Here is a 17,001-nt window from a genome sequence, read left to right on the forward strand (position 1 = left end):
TTTAATGGTTGACGTTTGATTATCCTTGCTGGAATACGAAACCAAGTAGATTGCTTGATGGACTGAGTGAATGTGCCTTCTCTTCTCCAGAATGATATAGATATAGATACAGTTAAAGAGAAAGATAAGCTACAAAAAGGTTATCTGAGCGTATTGTAGTTGTAATGCAAAGCTAATCATAAGCTATATACAAATGCACGCACGGATCACTTTGTCTTTTGTTCGGTGTACCTTGACTTTTACCCTCGCGTCAAATCAAACTGACAGACTGACACGCGTCCGAGATCTTTTTAGAGTGAATACAACAAACTCTAATTAAACTTCTAATGACATCATTTCCCCAGGTAAATACTTCCTAATCATTCATTACAATCATTTATATCATTATATCATTACTACTTGTGAATTGACTGACACTGAGGACCTCTGACAAACCTGAAACTCGCTGAGGCATTCTCACCACTCTTGAAACAAGTATATATAAGTCAAGCATCGACCTGCTCATGACTACTCATGAGGATATGCATTATCACTACACTCATATAATCTCATGATGGCTACAAGAGTGCAAATGATAGCATTCAAGTTATCGAATCAAATATTCATTCATTCGTTCATATATATAGTATTGATACAGTAATTGGTTGCTTCCTTCTTCCTTTTTACTTTTCTTTCCTTCACCGAAATGACTATGCAAGAATAATGTTTGATTTATGTAATTTATTGTTTGTTAAAAATGATATTTAAACGAAATCCGAATGTTAGTTAGAAAGGCCATTCAAACCTATACCCAAATAAATCTTTTTCCTCCTTTTTACCCATGTTCATACCATCTTGATCGAAATGATCATAATATTCAGAGGTTGTTTTGAAAAGATTATGTTCAGGCGGTTCTGAATTTGTGTGCGGCATCTTCTTTAAGCTATTAACCTCAACCATAACACAAGATGAGAGAGTTAGTCAACGTATTAACAGGTACAAGGTGAAACAGATATAAGGTCGAACGATTTGACTTACCTGCTCAACAGTGTGGTTTAATGTAGGGTGAGCATCCTCGAAATGACCATCCCTTGTCTTGTATCGGTATTTGAATTGGGCGGTTTGGCTAAATGCGGAGGTTACGTTAGTATATTGGAGTGGAATGAAGTGAGTGATAGAACGAGGACTTACGAAGGCATGAGGTCTTGTTTCTTGTTGGCGTCCCATGGGTTGACCATACCTTCAGCCATGAGTTTTCGGGTTGGTTCAGGTTCAGAAGCTTTTGTCATGCTAAGATAGTCGATAGTATAACGATTCAGCATGTGGAAACCTCTTTAGGATTAAATGACGATGTGAATGACGAAGTACTATCGAAGCGATATGACCCGCTATTCGAAGGTTTAGATTCCGATCTTCCCCGCCATGCGTCATATGACCATTTCTTTCCCATGATCTCCTTGTTTGAATGGTAATTGCCTATGGTAAAGTAGCAAAATACTCACAAGAAATATCCAGCAACACCTAAGATACCAGTAACGATGATACTCAATGGATAAAGAGCTGGATCTCGTTTAGCGAATCTGTTGACATTCTTGGTAGCTTGTTGTAAGTTACCAGCGTGAGAGAGGTTGTGGGGATCAGACTAAACGTCGACAAATAGAAATGCACGAGACAGAGACAGTCGAAGAGGCAGTTGAGTAGATCGATCGAGAGTGGAGTTGCAACAGAGAGAGAGAGGAGAGAATTGGTCAGCACTAGCGCCTTCAACTTGCTGATATCATCAGTTCGATAAACTCACTTGAGGTTGTCTTGGTGGTAAAGATGACATCTTGGTAAATTACTTTGTTCTTGTGTAGATGGTTTGTGAATGTATTGTTGACTAATGAGTCGTTTATCGTTAGCTTAGTTGATTACTTGTTATGTATACGTATATGGGAAAAGAAAGAAAGAGGAAAAGGAATGAAAGAATAATATAAAGGATATGTTATATACCCGACTCTGAACTCAAGATGGTTGAGCTGATCATCTCAGCTGGTCATAGTAGTCCGCTGACGCAACATCTCTTCAAAGCTGCTCAGGGGAGAATAGGCTAGGATTGAACTCACTTTTACGATTGATTCGATTGGTTAAGTTATCAATAAATAATCTATTGCGTAATAGGAAGGAATGAGGAAATGAGAAATGAAGAAATTAGTTCCAGTCTAAATGTTTGAATAAAATATGGAGCATGAAATCAGAAAGAGAAATAAAGGATGGGTCAGGATGACGTATGACGTCAGTTGACCAAAAAGGTAAAGCTAAATAAATTCGATCTACGGTATGGGAAATTACCTCATAGGGATATTTGCTATTGTGTGGCACGCAATAATATTATTATCAGATAGATTGCCGATACAGCAGATGAAATACGTAATCAAATGGAAAAGATCTATTTGTCTGATTTTGGTCAGAACCCAAGCTGGCGTTCGAGTATCGACAACTTGGTAAGACAAGAGAGATCATTGATTAGGTGAAACACTCATTTTGCTGAACGTTCTCATACGCAACTTGAAGCAAGTCCAAGCTAGGAGATTTTATCACATTGGGATCAATCTTACTATCTGTGAACATGATAGCATGAAATAGATAGGTTAGATATCACGAAGAATAGTCTGCTCAACAGTTCAATTCAGATACTAGATTATATAGTGCATTAAGCGATATGAAAGAGATTAGATGGAATTATAATTTTGTTTTGTTTTTTTCTTTTCTGAATAATATTATAAATTTTCAATTTGTTCAATTTGATCTATGCGGATACAGATATGGGAATGTCCATTTTTCGCAACTCAGGATGCGTTGGATTGCGAAAGGAACAGAACATGTTAAAAATACAGATATTTCTTCTCTAATTATATTGCTCATAGTATTCTTCTTCTTCTTCTTGATTCTCCATTCGCAACATATGTGCAAATTTGTCACTCTCGTCCAATCTTTATTTTTATTGTATTATTTGATATGTGTAAGATATTCATTCGACCAACAACTAATTAAGAATTTTTGGATCATTGGATTTGTTGACCTAAATGAATATGATCAGATAGTCAAGGTTCAACATGTGTACCTTGAGAAGATTGTTCATCACTTTCTTCATTATGTGGTCTTCTTTGTGAATTATCTTGATTTAAATTTGATGAAGAATTACCTTGTTGGTTTTCTTTTGTTGAAATTTCTGTAGGTTCACCTTGACTTCCTTTTTTCTCTGCACCTGGTCTACCTTTTTCAATAGCTTCATTCGTGTTGTTATCATCTTTTCTTTTCTGTTTTACAGCTTGATCACTTTGACCTGATTGATCACTTAAAGTTTTATCACCACCTTCACCACCTTTACCTTTGTCTTGCTCTTTATCTGTTTCAGTTGATTTAGCATCTTGAGCATCTTTTTTAGTTTTTGAATCTTTCGCTTTACCTTTTTTATCTTTATCTTTGTCATTTGAAGAATCTTTAGGTGTAGCTGAACCTGATCCACCAGAAGCGAATCTAAAGTAAGATCCATTATGATCAGATTCATGTACAATTGTTAATCTTTGTAAATCAGTTAAGAAATTTTCTAATTTTTCATTTCTCTTTGATCTTGATACTCTTCCAATATGATCTAACCATGTAACCTTATTTAAAATTAAGTAAACAAGTAAAATTATTACTGTTACACCGAAGGAGTAACCCCAGATTTTGATGATCGTAACGATATCAATCCATCCACCATGAGTAGCGGGACCAGAAATCCACCCGTAAGCAGCAAAGAATGAAGCTAAGATATCTACACCTAAAACAGCTACAATAAGTTGGAATGAAGGGAACACATTAGGTGTTCCAGGTTCTTGAGCAAGTCGAGTGATGACTATAGTGAAGAGTGCAGATCAGCTTTTGCTATCTTTACAGATGTTATATGGAGATGTCGAACTTACAAATGATCCAGGATTCGGTAAGGGCGACTTCCAAGAATAATATCTCTTGAACTGAACCGAAGTTTTGGATAATACCTCCATTACCAATGAAAAGAGTACCTCGGATAATCCAAGTACCAGCAGCAAGGAGAAGACCCATGATAGTTGAAATGATCCATACTTTGGGCAATTGCCATTCGACCGGTTGTCTAGCATAAGGAGCTGTGTAAAGGAGTTAGCCACTGATAGTGTGTAGGATCGCAGCAAAAAGCTTACCCCTGTCATAAGCGATAGCGATGGTAGCAACATCTGCAAAAATAGCTAAGAAGACAATCAAGTCTACTCTGATAGTTTCATTCTTGATCAAGATGGAAAGCATAAGATAAACTTGAAGGTGAACACAAAGAGCGATACTGAACGAATAAATCATATGGTTTAGTATCTCGCTACTCGAGCTTATGGATATATAGGGGTATATGACTTACCGATAAATGATATAAGCTTTCATTCTGTGGAAAATTTGTCTTGCAACTTTGATAGCGGTTATAATAGTTGATAAACCTTCATCTAAGAAAACGACATCTGCAGCAGTTCTAGCAGCATCTGAAGCACCTTCAACAGCAATACCACAATCTGCTTTTTTCAATGATGGAGCATCATTTACACCATCTCCAGTCATTGCAGTTAAATGACCTCTTTCTTGTAATAAATTAACAACTTGATATTTATGTTCAGGGAAAACTTCAGCAAATCCATCAGCAGCTTCTACAAAATCTCTTATATCTGAACCTGCCATTCCACCACCAATTAATTTTTCAGAATCATAAACATTCGTTTTTAATCCTAATTGTTTACATGTTTCTTTTGCAATTGCTACTGCATCACCAGTTAACATTTTAACTGAAATTCCAAGTTCATGTGCTTCACCGATAGTCTTTTTTGTTTCGAAATACAAAGTCAGCTCGCATCCAGGAGCACATCCCGGTAGAAAATTGTCACTCACTTTAGCAGTATCACCACGAGGTGGATCAAACATACATAACATTCCTAATAATTCCCATTCTTTACCATCTTCTTTAGCCGCAACACCTAAAGATCTAAAACCTCTTGAAGCAAATTGTTGAGCTTGATTTCTGTAATCTGCAACAGTATGAGGATCAAATTTGGCTAATTTCAGAATAGCGTTTGGTGCACCTTTAGCACAAGTATAATGTTTACCATCTTTTTCAACTTCGGCGGTAATTCTCTTGGAAACTGGATCGAAAGGTGTAAATTTATGAGTTTTCCATCCACCTTTTAACATTTCTTGAGCTTTAGGGAAATCCTATAGAAATCGTAAAGTAGATTACAAAGTGAACATCTGTAACAATTACAAAAGAGCGAGACTAAGCTTACCTTTAGTCCAACAATAGTTACTTTATCAATTGGATCTAAACCTCTTACATTATGTGAGGAAGCAAGTACAGCAGCAGTCATGAACCAATTAGGATCAACATCAGGAGCGATGTAAGGTTCGTTGAGTGATAATTTGTTTGCAGTTAAAGTACCAGTTTTATCTGAACAAAGGATATCGACACCGGCAAGCGATTCAATGGCGGTCAATTTCTGAACGATTGCTTTTCTTCTTGCTAAGTAAGCGGCACCAACAGCAAGTGTAGTGGTAGTAACTACTGGAAGACCGACAGGTACACCAATGATAAGGAAAATAAGAGCGTATACGAGCAAGTTGTTTTGATCAGGTGAAGCTATCTTGGTACCTCTGAAAAATCCACCGATCCAAACTGCAAAGATGAAAGCGATAACCATGACCAAAAGGCTAGCAAGAAATTGATGGATTAGGTATTTGGAAATTTGAATGGAAAGATATGTAGCTTACGTTGTACCAATACCACCTAAAACAATTTGGAAATGACCTTTTTCGTTTGAACCTGATTACATTTATTTCAACAGATTAGTATAATCAAACCTTATATTGGTAATTGTAATCGAATATGACTTACTAGAAACCAAAGCAGCAGTTCTACCTACGAAAGAACCTTTTGCAGAAACAGTGACAACACCATAACATTTTCCTCTTTTTACACCACAAGTATAGTAGGCTACATCACCAACGAATTTGTCTACAGCTAAAGATTCACCTGTAATAGCAGATTGATCTACTGACATTACTGAAGGACCTTTATCAGGTCCATCATCATCATCATGATCATCTTCGTTATCAGAATCAGATGAAGATTGTCCTTTTGCTTTTTTAGATTTTTCATGTTTATCCAAAATTTCTTTTGACTATATATACGTTAAAGTTTAAATTATCAATATTTATATTAATACTTATAGATCAAGAGCCGTGAATGTGCTAAGGAGGTGGACTTACTTTAGATCCATCTTTATCAGCATAATCACCTAAAATCTTAGCATCCGCAGCAATCGTATTACCCTCTTCTAAAATTATAATATCACCTGGAACTAATTCTCTAGCTTCAATTTCAGATTCTTTACCATCTCTTACAACTAAACTTTTCATTGCTATACCAGCTTTTAGTTGTGCAACTATATCACCAGCTTGTTTTTCTTGATACCAACCTACAGCAGCATTTAAGAATAAAATACCAATGATAACACCAAAATCAATCCAATCTCTTAATCCTGCAGCAAGTAAAACTGCTAATTCCATGACATATAAAATTGGTCCTCTGAAATATGATATAAATTTAATAAATTGATTTTCGGAAGGACTATTCGTAGGGAACAAAGCAGCCATATTAGCATTTCACGGAACATGGATTCATGCTTATGCTTATGCTTAAAAGAAACACACCTTTCAAGTTCATTATAGCCTGAATGTTTTCTTCTTTCATCAATATCAGAAGATGAAAGACCTTTTTGTCTATCGGTTTCAAGCCATTCTTGGGGGACCTAAAGATGATCAAAAAGGATTTCTCAAAAGTTAGCCAAAGTATCGCTATATATAAACAGTGCGTCGTAGATCAACAGCTCACCTTTTTTGTACCAGACTCTACTTTAGTCTTTTTCCATGGTGCATACCATTTTCTAGTATATTTAACATCTTTCTCATCTTCATCATCATCATCATTCTTCTTGTTCTTCAATTTCTGTTTTTGATCTTCTACATATCTGAGTAAAACATCATATTCTTCACCTTCGTATTCTATAAAGCGACAGAGCGATTTCTTATTAGCGACCTTTTCTAGACTGTATGACTGCTTTACTCTTCTCTTTGGCTAAACCGTTATAATCAACTTACTCTTCTTTTCATCTTCTTCGTTCTTCTTGGCTTCAGCTTCTGCATCACCAGATTCAGGATCTTTCTTATGATTCTTTCTATGTGTTAAAGCCATTGTGATTGACCAGCGCCAACTTTAGTTTAGTTGTCACAATATGTTCAGTAATCAACCTAATGCTTTACACTGTTTTCCCCAAAATTTCTACTTGCAAATGATATATTTACAAAGGAGACCAAGTAGTTCTGTCCGTCATGTATGGTAAGAAATAACAGACAGTATAATGAGCAAAGAAGTACTGCAGAAGTCGATTAGCAATCCAAATACATATGTGTGCTCTGTAATATAACGGATTGAGCCGTTTATCTTTGGTAGTGAGAAAGAATTTCAGTTCTACAGTACGAGTACTGTAAGTTCGTAAATAGATATATGACGTCTTTTTTATTCTTTCATACAAAGCTTAAGCGAAAAAGCGGATTAAGACGAAAATAAACAAAAATAGTAATAAAGTCAAAATTTGTACTCCTTTACTAAGTAGTATCGTACTCTATGAGAACATGTGCTATTCATAAATTCTCGCGGTCAATGAAGACCTGCGGATACAGCTATCGCCGTCGTAACTGATACGGTATTACATTTACCTACATACTTCCTGCGTGTCTCTCTTTATCCCCCTTGATAATTGTATAAATTAAAAGGCTTAAAAGCGAAATTCCCAACCGCTTGAAGCAAGCACATCATTTTCTTTTTCTGTAATAAACCCATATCCATATGATCTGACTAAATAATGCTTAACCGACTGGGTCTATTAACACCAGCCAGCAGTTCAAGCCTTGACAAATCAGTCTTGGGATTTCCACTAACAAATCTATTTCCGGACTTGGAGACGTCATAAAAAGATGGTTATTTTAACGATATCTTTTATATCTTTCCATCTGTTCCTGAGCCATACATTCCTAGATCACAATATTTTCCGAATCAAGTAATCAGCCATACCGGTACCAGCTAACTTCCCTTTGCCGGTCGGCCGCTTTGAGGAGTCCCCGCATTATCAACGTCATTTCTATAAATTACATACAAGTAGCATGGTGGAAGAAATCCGTACGTAAAGTAAGAAATGACAGTCCCACCTTGAATTTACAGATGAATGGGTATTGGGTATTCAGTAACGTCACTGTTCTAACCATGTTCCAGCTACATCTAAAGCTTTACCGTACTCTACCAAGACACTATTTTTGAGCTCAATAGGAGGTGGTCTATCCCAACAATGATTTTCACCTTTCACTTCACTCCAATCCACCTTTTTACCTAGAGATTTTAATCTATCTATAAATACTAGAGCTTCATCTCGCAATATATCATATTCACATATTGTAACGAATATAGGTGGTAAACCTTTTACTAATTCGTCAGAAGCTAAAGAAGGTGATATTCTCGCATCTCTTTTATCTAAATGTTTTATCGTTTTAGGTAAATAAGAATTTTCGAATAAGTTGGATTCTTCAATTGATAACGCTTCTTCAGGTTTTAATGAAGTTTTCATCTTTTCTTCTCTAGTAGTTGTATAGTCTAACAAGGGATATATTAAGATCAACCCTTTGATCTTGATTTTAGGCATGACTAGATTTTCAGGTACAGTGTATCCCCAAGGATTGGATTTGAGGGTGTTCAAGATATATGAAGAAGTTAAAGCTAAACTTGCACCAGCTGAAAATCCAGCTAAAACGATTTTATCTTGATCTAAACCGTATCTCTCTGAATTATTAGATATATGAAGAATGGCGGATACTGCATCTTCGACTGGTATCGGGAAAGGATATTCAGGTGATAACCGATATGATACAGCTATAACTGTTGAACCTAATTTATCCATTGAAGACTTCGCAAATATTGCATCATCCGTTCCTTCACCGATAACAAACCCACCTCCATGGAATGTTATCATCGCAAGTCTAGGTCCATCATCTTGCTGACAGTTAGCATTATTTACGGAGGAGATAGGTTGATATATATCTAAACGAATACATCCTTGAGCGGGACAAGCACCAAATCTGGAATCTATATATTCTGTAGTTGTCGGTATAGGTGTCCAAGGTATAGCTCGTAGCTGTTCTTCCCTGATCACTGATATTGTATCTCGCAATGCTTTAGCTTGTGTGAGAAGCGATGCTGACATGTCACACATCTCACGGCAACTGGGGGTGAACGATTTCTATTGTTGTTGTGTCTGGCTAGAAGTCATCGTATTATCCAATTTCTTAGTTGATTATCAAGTTTAAACCTTCAGTCAATCAGATTTGAACAACAAAGGAAGACTAGCCGCTCAGTAATCAAGAACCATTAACAGAAGAAGATGTGTAACATATCTTCCATGTTATCTAATCGATACTCAGTTTCGGTATCAGTCACGAACAGCTTATAGAGCATTGCCCACCACTTCCTCATCAATGCCCACTTTTGTTGATCTCTCGCATTTTTTGCTCGACCAGCTCACCATTCAACTAGGCGCGCCGCTCGATCATTCAACAAGTAATTAAAGGATTTATGATGCCGCTTTATTAAGTCCAAGGCTCAGCTGTTTGTCACTGCGGCGTTGACAAGCCAAAGTCAGTTATAATAGTTACATACGTATGCTGCGGATATGATCACCTATGGGTTACTTGCTATAACCTTACAGTTCAAACTCCGGTAATCTAACCGAGGAACTTTTTTAACTGGAATCCAGGAATAACAGGGAAATTTGGTCATTCTAAGGGACTATGACGTTGAGATATGGACACGTTGTTATTTTAAGCCTACAGTAGAAACACGGGTTTTGGCGTTATCTAGCGTTTACCAGGTGTTTTGAATATAATACAGTAGCAAAATTTCTTTCGAACTACCTGTGCCGAATACTAGAATACGGTATCTGAATTACAAATCAATATCATCGCTTCGGTCAGGTCTTCAATATACGATATGTTGGTGTGCGGGGAAAAGGAGAAAGGGATTTACAGGTAAGGCTGAGTATGTCACCAAGGCTTCAAACAGCCAAGGGCATACTAGTTCGTTAAAAACAAAATTAGTGTATGTGCACTTGTTTCCTCGGTTTCATCATACTGTTTATCAACAAAGGACTTCCTGACATCATAGTTCGTTGACAATGGATGATGGAAAAACAACTTTGTAGTCATAGGTGGCCAAAATGCATGTCAACAATGATATTCGAATTCACCAAACGTAGTTCAGAATCATTTTTACCTTCCTTTCTCACCTTACTAAACTTGTGATATCATTCAGCGGATTACTTGATAGATCTGTTATCCGCAGCACTATTATTATATATTGCTTCACAGAGCGTAATAGATTGCTCATTTGCGGCTGATTAGTCTGTATACGTTTATTATCGTATCACCGCTACAATGACTGTAAACACAACTTCAACGGAATCTGAGCATTCTTCAAACTCGACCTCCTCTAACCCTCTGAAGAAGCTAGGTCATGCGCTCAAACCTTCTACTATCATATCTAAACTACACAAGGATGGGAATGATAATGGATTAGATGAGGATGAAGATTCGTTAGAGCAAGGTAAAGCGGCTCAACGTACAGAAGAAAAACGAAAAGACCAAAGAGAAAAAGAAGAAAGAGCTAAAGAAGAAAAAGAAACAATTGCTAGACGTAGAAAAGAATCTGATGAATTAGCATTAAAAAATGAAGATCCATCTATGCAAGAAAAATATGGTGAATTAGAAATTCCAGGTGAAATTATGTTATTAGATGATGTAGTTGAATTACCTGAAAATTCAAAAGTTACATTTAGAGCAAGAATACATACACAAAGAGAATTGTCATCAAATTTAGATTTTTTATTATTTAGACATAGAGGATTTACGATTCAAGGTATATTAAAAGGATTAAATGATAATGGAGAAAAAAATGGTATTTCAGAACATATGATAAAATGGACACAAAGAATACCTGATGAATCAATTGTACAAGTTTCCGGAACTTTAAATAAACCACCTAAACCTATAACATCAACAACTGATTCAACTTTAGAAGTTTTAGTTGAAACTATACATTTAGTTGAACCTTCCAAAAATATTCCATTTGGTTTATATCATGGTGAACCACCACCACAAAATTCAAGATTACACAATCGTACTTTAGATTTAAGACATCCAACAAATCAAGCAATTTTTAAAATTCGTTCAAAATTATTAAGGGTTTTTAGAGATACTTTGGATGATTTGAATTTTATTGAAATTAATACACCAAAATTACAACCTGCTGCAACAGAATCAGGTGCAGAAGTTTTCAGAGTAAATTATTTTGGTAGAAAAGCGTTTTTAGCTCAATCTCCTCAATTAATGAAACAAATGGCTATTTCTGCTGATTTCGGTAGAGTTTATGAGGTGAGTTTTATCAATATATCTCTAATTTCTAAACGCCTATACGCAACGTCTCGACTTCACTGACCTTACTAACCTTGTTCTAGGTCGGACCAGTCTTCCGAGCAGAAAATTCTAATACGCATCGACATTTAACAGAATATACCGGCCTCGATATAGAAATGTCAATAAAGCAAGATTACCATGAAGTGTTTTACGTCCTCGATGCGATCATGAAAAACATGTTCAGAGCTCTAGCTACCATGAAGAATGAACTTTTCCGGGTAAGGGAAACATGGGATAGTGAAGATTTCGTATTTTTAGATAAAACACCTATAATACCTTTTTCGGATGCGGTACAAATGCTTCGAGATGATGGAAGGGATGTTGAAGAAGAAGATTTACATACACCAGATGAGATACGTTTAGGTCAATTAGTAAAACAGAAATATGGTGCGGATTACTATATCGTTGATCGATTCCCTAAATCAGCTCGACCATTCTATACTGCAAATGATGGTAAATCAACCAACTCATTTGATATGTTTGTAAGAGGTCAAGAAATCTGTACAGGTGGACAAAGAATTAATGATCCACATGAATTAAGGCAAAGTATGAAAGAAAGTGGAATTGATCAAGCTGATATGGAAGAATATCTAAGTGCATTTGATTGGGGTATGCCACCTCATGGTGGAGCAGGTTTAGGTTTAGAAAGAATTATAACGTTTTATTTAGATTTACCTGATATTAGATTATCTTCACTGTTTCATCGTGATCCTCAATCATTACCTACTAAACAGCCATCATTACCGCATCCAGAAGCCGATACGACTAAACCTGTAGAAGACCCAGAAAATTTAGCTCCACTAGAAGATTTAATTGCTAATTATGGTGATGCTACCAATACATCATGGTTAGATGATCGATTCAAGATTTGGAGAGACAAATCAACTGGTGCAGCTATAGGATATGTTGAACAATCAAATAAATTTATAATGTTAACTGGTGATCCATTATGTGATGATAAACAAAAATTAGAAATTACGAAAAAATTCTTATTATTTATTAAAAATGATAATAAATTGAAAAATTATAAACCAGTTTGGATGTTAGTTTCAGAAGAATTTCAAAATATATTATCAGAAAATTATGGTTGGAGAACATTTAGTTGTACACAAGAACAAAGATCAAATTCAGATAAAGTCAATCCTGAAGTCATTCAAAATAATAAAGAAAAAAAAGGTATTTTTAAAATACGTGAAGTTTCAAAAGATGAAATTAACGATGGTAATGAAAATAGTGAATTTATAAAGAAAGCAAATAAAAGAATTGATGAATGGAAAAATACAAGATCAAATAAAGGTAAACAAATTCATTTAACTGAAATTGCTCCATGGAAAGATTCAAAACATCGTAGATATTTTATCGCAGAATCTAATCCTAAAAAACGAAATGAAAATAATCATAATAATCAAAATGATGTTAATGGTAAAGATGAAAAAGATGATGAAGATAGAATAGAAACTTTAGTAGTTTTAACTAAATTATCACCAAAATATGGATATCAATTAAAATGGGCATTAGATTTTCCAAATTCACCACATGGATCAATTGAGTCAACTGTTCAAACTGCTTTATCAAGTGTACCAGGTGAACCTGTAACTTTTGGTGCATCTGTATCAGAATCTTTTTTAATTTCACATGGAATTGGAAATACGAAATCAAAATTAATGGAAAAAACTTATAAATCAATTGTAAATTCATTAAATTTAGATAAAAAAGCTGGATTTAGAGAAAAATTTGGTGTTGAAGGTGAAAGAACTTATATTTGTTATCCTAAACATGGTATAAAAGTTCATGAATTTGGTGAAATTGTCAAATTCTTTGAAGATTAGTTTGTTAAAGTATATTTTGGTAATAAATGATTAGATCTCAAGCGAGATTAATAAAGCTCAAATGAGTAAATAACGTAGATGCGAAGGAGGTAAGAGAATAATATAATTTAGACTGAAGACCACGCAACACCAGTAAGATGTAAATGTAGATATTTCGTATAAACTCTTATAATAGCTTAAGTTTCATAAAATAATTTGATATTTCCTTATAATGTAAATAATCGATACGTTTCTAACAAACAAAGGGTAGCACGGGGAGCAACTTGAGGGAGTCACCTCCTTTCAAGTGATTTTGATCAAACCCAATATGTACCTCTTGGCATAGGATGCGATGGAGGATACGATACGGCATACTATATGCTCAAGTCAAGGTATCTAAAGAGCGAAAGACTAGATGACATTTCTCTTCATCGATCTTTTGACTTCTTTCTAGCGTGATACAGTATACTGATTGACACGATAATTCATCTTGGTTATTCGATAGACAATCCTTAAACAACTTACAAGCAACTAACAAATACTGTACGATAAAGAATAGCTTCGATATGTACATTAAAAAACTGCTTATCTTCTTAACAACAATCGCAAGCTTAACTTCCATTTCAGCGGACGATAATTCTAAAAAGGATGATAAGAATAAGGATCAAGATAAAGATAACAAGAGTTGAATTGAACTTTCACGCATCAACAGGATACAAAATGTATGATGATAACATATTCACTGGTCCAACGGATTTCAGTATGAATTTCACAAAACAAGATATAGACGATAACAAAACCGTTAATTTTACTTTGTTATTATACGATGATTATTTGACACACCTCACTGAGTATCAAGGAGATATTTATGACAAAGGACCTAAATATGAAATTCCTGTAAGTTAAGCTGAATTATGTGATTTTATCGATATCAGAGGTTCAATTCAGCTTTACACTATATTCGAGTAGCTGTTTATCTGTTAAATTCAATTGTGTAGTGTCATTTCAAAGCCAAGAAGATCATAGATAAAAAGGTATCCCGGTCATTCCATAGTCATACTCATTTGTGGTTAACTGGAAAAGATCATAAATCAGTTGAATTATGGTGTGATACTAGAGATGGTGGTAAACTTTGGTCTAAGTTCGGTGATAATCTAAACTCAGTAGGTCAAATAGAATTATCTTTTCACTCTCGTATTTCTCGTTCGAAAACTTTGTCGCTGATATTTGAGCATATTCCCTTTTTCTTTCTGGATGATTGTAGGAAAGTTTGACCTTTTCAGGTGCTTAAGTTTGATGCTATAGCTTTCATCTAGTATATTCAAGTAGCGGGGAAAAAGGCTTTTGTGGCAAAACTAATTCGTTGATGATATAATGTACCTTGAACTGCAAAAGACAACGTACTATATGCTTTGTGAATGACTACTCTCAAACCAATTGATGCGGTTTTTGAATACAGTTTTGGATGGATTGATTGAATGACGGACGACGTGTGGGTATTGCACTAACCGCTTGTAATCATAAACCATGGACTACATACTACCGATACCCCGCTTTTGACTTTGTGAGGCCCACAGTTAAATATTTACCCCTTTCTCGAGAATACAGTAAGGTATCTCTCGACAATGTCTTTCTCCTTTTTCTCTTTCATTCACTTTACTTCCTTTCAATATTTCTCAAGCACAAAATACTGATCACTTACAGAAACACATAAAAAATGTCTAGAGACTTCGAGACTGTTCCGGGTTGTACCTTAGCTTTCCTCGATCCACTAACATTACTTCACTGTTCTTCGGTATGTAAACAGATCAATAATCGAATCGTCAACTCTTCCTCTCTTCAACTCAGACCTCGCAAGTACTTGTATCAGATTCAAGACAACGAGGAAGACGATCATAACAGTACGATCAACGCTGAAGAACGATTGAAGAAATTAATCCAAACCCAATATAAGATCAGCAATCTTCGAGCCAAGCATACTACTTTCAATTTGCCAAATAATGGAATTATCATGTTAGCTGCCGCAAGAGGATATATCGTAACTCGTCAAGGTTCAGCGCCGCAAGCAGGTCATGAAAAATGGGAGTTATGTAAAATATGGTCTGACAACGGCCGCAACTCAAAAGCCATCTATGTACCGTTCAAGCCGTTCATGTATACAGACACGCCAATCAGCATCGAATATGATGTAATCATGCCTCGTGAGGAGGACGCAAATGGCAATGCAACCAAACTACACATTTTACATCTGTTCAACAACGGGCAATGGGCAACACCCTACGAGGTCGGGTCATTAACATTCCCCGGTTGACAAGATTCTCCATGGATAACAACCAAGGATCCTGGCAATGCTAAAATATGCTGTCACTCAGGAAAGGAAGTAAGAATTTATGATTGGCAAAGAGGGATATTACTGGGAGTGAGTGAAATGAATATCGATATACTGTATTAAACCACACTAGCTCAGCTGAACCAAACTAATTCCGCTGTTATACTGTATTGTCCACTGAGCAGCATATCGAGTTTCCAAGTATTGCCGATTCGCCCGTGGATCTCTGTTGGGCCGGTCCGAAGTTGATTGTTGCCTTAGGTAAAGTACCTCTAAAGGGTGAGCCGCTGTTTGGTAGTGCTGCGACATCAGCTCAATATATGCACAACATTCAAGGATTGATGATTGCTGATCTGATCGGTCCTAGCAGCTACTGCCTCTTTGTCTTTGAGCTCCAACACCTCAAATCCAGCCAAAACCTTCCGTGTAGTTTGGTTCTCACACTGCCTCAGCGACCTGGAGATGTCTTACCAAAATATAAGGGCGAACGATATCTTCGCATGGGATTCGATTTGGACGATCTGGAAAATCATCAAACTTACAACCTCATCAGTGGCAGTCAACATGATAATGGCTTAGTGATTATACATCAATATACTAATGGTGATGATGCGCTAGAGCCGGATTTTCATATTGCTTTACCCGTTAAAAATATCAAAGAATTGCTAAATTCTCACGCTTCTGGTGAAGCTAGCTCTGTAAGTTCAGCCATAGCCGATGAATTGATTGATGGTGTTCGAACTCTCAAGCCTAATAATTGGTTCCCACGGACTTGTATGTGGAGAGCACCATGGGGACATCAATTTAGAGATTACTGGGGAGATACCTATGGTACAAAAATTGCTGCTGCACAATCTGCTGGAGGTGATCGAGGTGGAATCATTGTAACCGTTCGCGACTTCAACGAACGCTTATTCCATCAATCTGTCAACATCGACAATCCTTTCAGCCCCCTTGGCTGTGACCTTTCCGGCAGAAGTGATGAAATCGTCGCACCAAATGGACCTACTGAAGTAAGTCGTATCTATATATGAGTAAGCGACGCATGGGTAGTGCGCATCTCCAATTGACTCACAATGTTCGTAGTACCTTGAGCCAGAGGACTTTTTCTCTGATTACCAGGAAGCAACAAGCGAAAGAATAGGTCATCTGCAACATCAAGGTCGATTGGATATGTTAGATACTTCTGGCACTTTGGAGGAGTTCTTTGATGGAACTAGGCTTGTCATCTTCAATAGAGTAGGGGTCAAGGTTGATGAATATGTCTAAAAGTGAAAA

The 17,001-nt window shown here is 36.2% G+C and overlaps 7 protein-coding genes across 7 annotated transcripts; 4 read left to right on the forward strand and 3 right to left on the reverse strand.

The window, feature by feature from the left end:
- Nucleotides 1-883: 883 nt before the first annotated feature.
- L201_005303 (uncharacterized protein) lies at nucleotides 884-1,807 on the reverse strand (the record flags this gene model as incomplete). Its single annotated transcript, XM_066221036.1, has 5 exons — nucleotides 884-922; nucleotides 1,018-1,105; nucleotides 1,171-1,269; nucleotides 1,482-1,621; nucleotides 1,778-1,807. The coding sequence occupies 5 exons, from the start codon at nucleotides 1,805-1,807 to the stop codon at nucleotides 884-886; spliced, it is 396 nt and encodes a 131-aa protein (XP_066077133.1).
- Nucleotides 1,808-3,062: 1,255 nt separating this feature from the next.
- Nucleotides 3,063-7,264, reverse strand: L201_005304 (plasma-membrane proton-efflux P-type ATPase; the record flags this gene model as incomplete). The annotated part of the gene is made up of 12 exons (XM_066221037.1): nucleotides 3,063-3,859; nucleotides 3,927-4,127; nucleotides 4,182-4,318; nucleotides 4,391-4,839; nucleotides 4,909-5,229; nucleotides 5,301-5,721; nucleotides 5,782-5,833; nucleotides 5,906-6,191; nucleotides 6,280-6,640; nucleotides 6,724-6,821; nucleotides 6,905-7,074; nucleotides 7,171-7,264. 12 exons carry the CDS (start codon nucleotides 7,262-7,264, stop codon nucleotides 3,063-3,065), a joined length of 3,387 nt encoding a protein of 1,128 aa, XP_066077134.1.
- A 1,054-nt stretch (nucleotides 7,265-8,318) lies between these two features.
- Nucleotides 8,319-9,323, reverse strand: L201_005305 (uncharacterized protein; the record flags this gene model as incomplete). The annotated part of the gene is made up of 1 exon (XM_066221038.1): nucleotides 8,319-9,323. One exon carries the CDS (start codon nucleotides 9,321-9,323, stop codon nucleotides 8,319-8,321), a length of 1,005 nt encoding a protein of 334 aa, XP_066077135.1.
- A 1,225-nt stretch (nucleotides 9,324-10,548) lies between these two features.
- L201_005306 (aspartate-tRNA(Asn) ligase) lies at nucleotides 10,549-13,415 on the forward strand (the record flags this gene model as incomplete). The annotated part of the gene is made up of 2 exons (XM_066221039.1): nucleotides 10,549-11,544; nucleotides 11,628-13,415. 2 exons carry the CDS (start codon nucleotides 10,549-10,551, stop codon nucleotides 13,413-13,415), a joined length of 2,784 nt encoding a protein of 927 aa, XP_066077136.1.
- Nucleotides 13,416-14,114: 699 nt separating this feature from the next.
- L201_005307 (uncharacterized protein) lies at nucleotides 14,115-14,685 on the forward strand (the record flags this gene model as incomplete). Its single annotated transcript, XM_066221040.1, has 3 exons — nucleotides 14,115-14,291; nucleotides 14,393-14,557; nucleotides 14,659-14,685. The coding sequence occupies 3 exons, from the start codon at nucleotides 14,115-14,117 to the stop codon at nucleotides 14,683-14,685; spliced, it is 369 nt and encodes a 122-aa protein (XP_066077137.1).
- Nucleotides 14,686-15,111: 426 nt separating this feature from the next.
- L201_005308 (uncharacterized protein) lies at nucleotides 15,112-15,705 on the forward strand (the record flags this gene model as incomplete). Its single annotated transcript, XM_066221041.1, has 1 exon — nucleotides 15,112-15,705. One exon carries the CDS (start codon nucleotides 15,112-15,114, stop codon nucleotides 15,703-15,705), a length of 594 nt encoding a protein of 197 aa, XP_066077138.1.
- A 518-nt stretch (nucleotides 15,706-16,223) lies between these two features.
- Nucleotides 16,224-16,992, forward strand: L201_005309 (uncharacterized protein; the record flags this gene model as incomplete). Its single annotated transcript, XM_066221042.1, has 2 exons — nucleotides 16,224-16,736; nucleotides 16,810-16,992. The coding sequence occupies 2 exons, from the start codon at nucleotides 16,224-16,226 to the stop codon at nucleotides 16,990-16,992; spliced, it is 696 nt and encodes a 231-aa protein (XP_066077139.1).
- Between the last annotated feature and the right edge of the window lie 9 nt (nucleotides 16,993-17,001).

This window comes from Kwoniella dendrophila, chromosome 7 (assembly GCF_036810415.1).
Source record: "Kwoniella dendrophila CBS 6074 chromosome 7, complete sequence".
Classification (NCBI taxonomy): domain Eukaryota; kingdom Fungi; phylum Basidiomycota; class Tremellomycetes; order Tremellales; family Cryptococcaceae; genus Kwoniella; species Kwoniella dendrophila.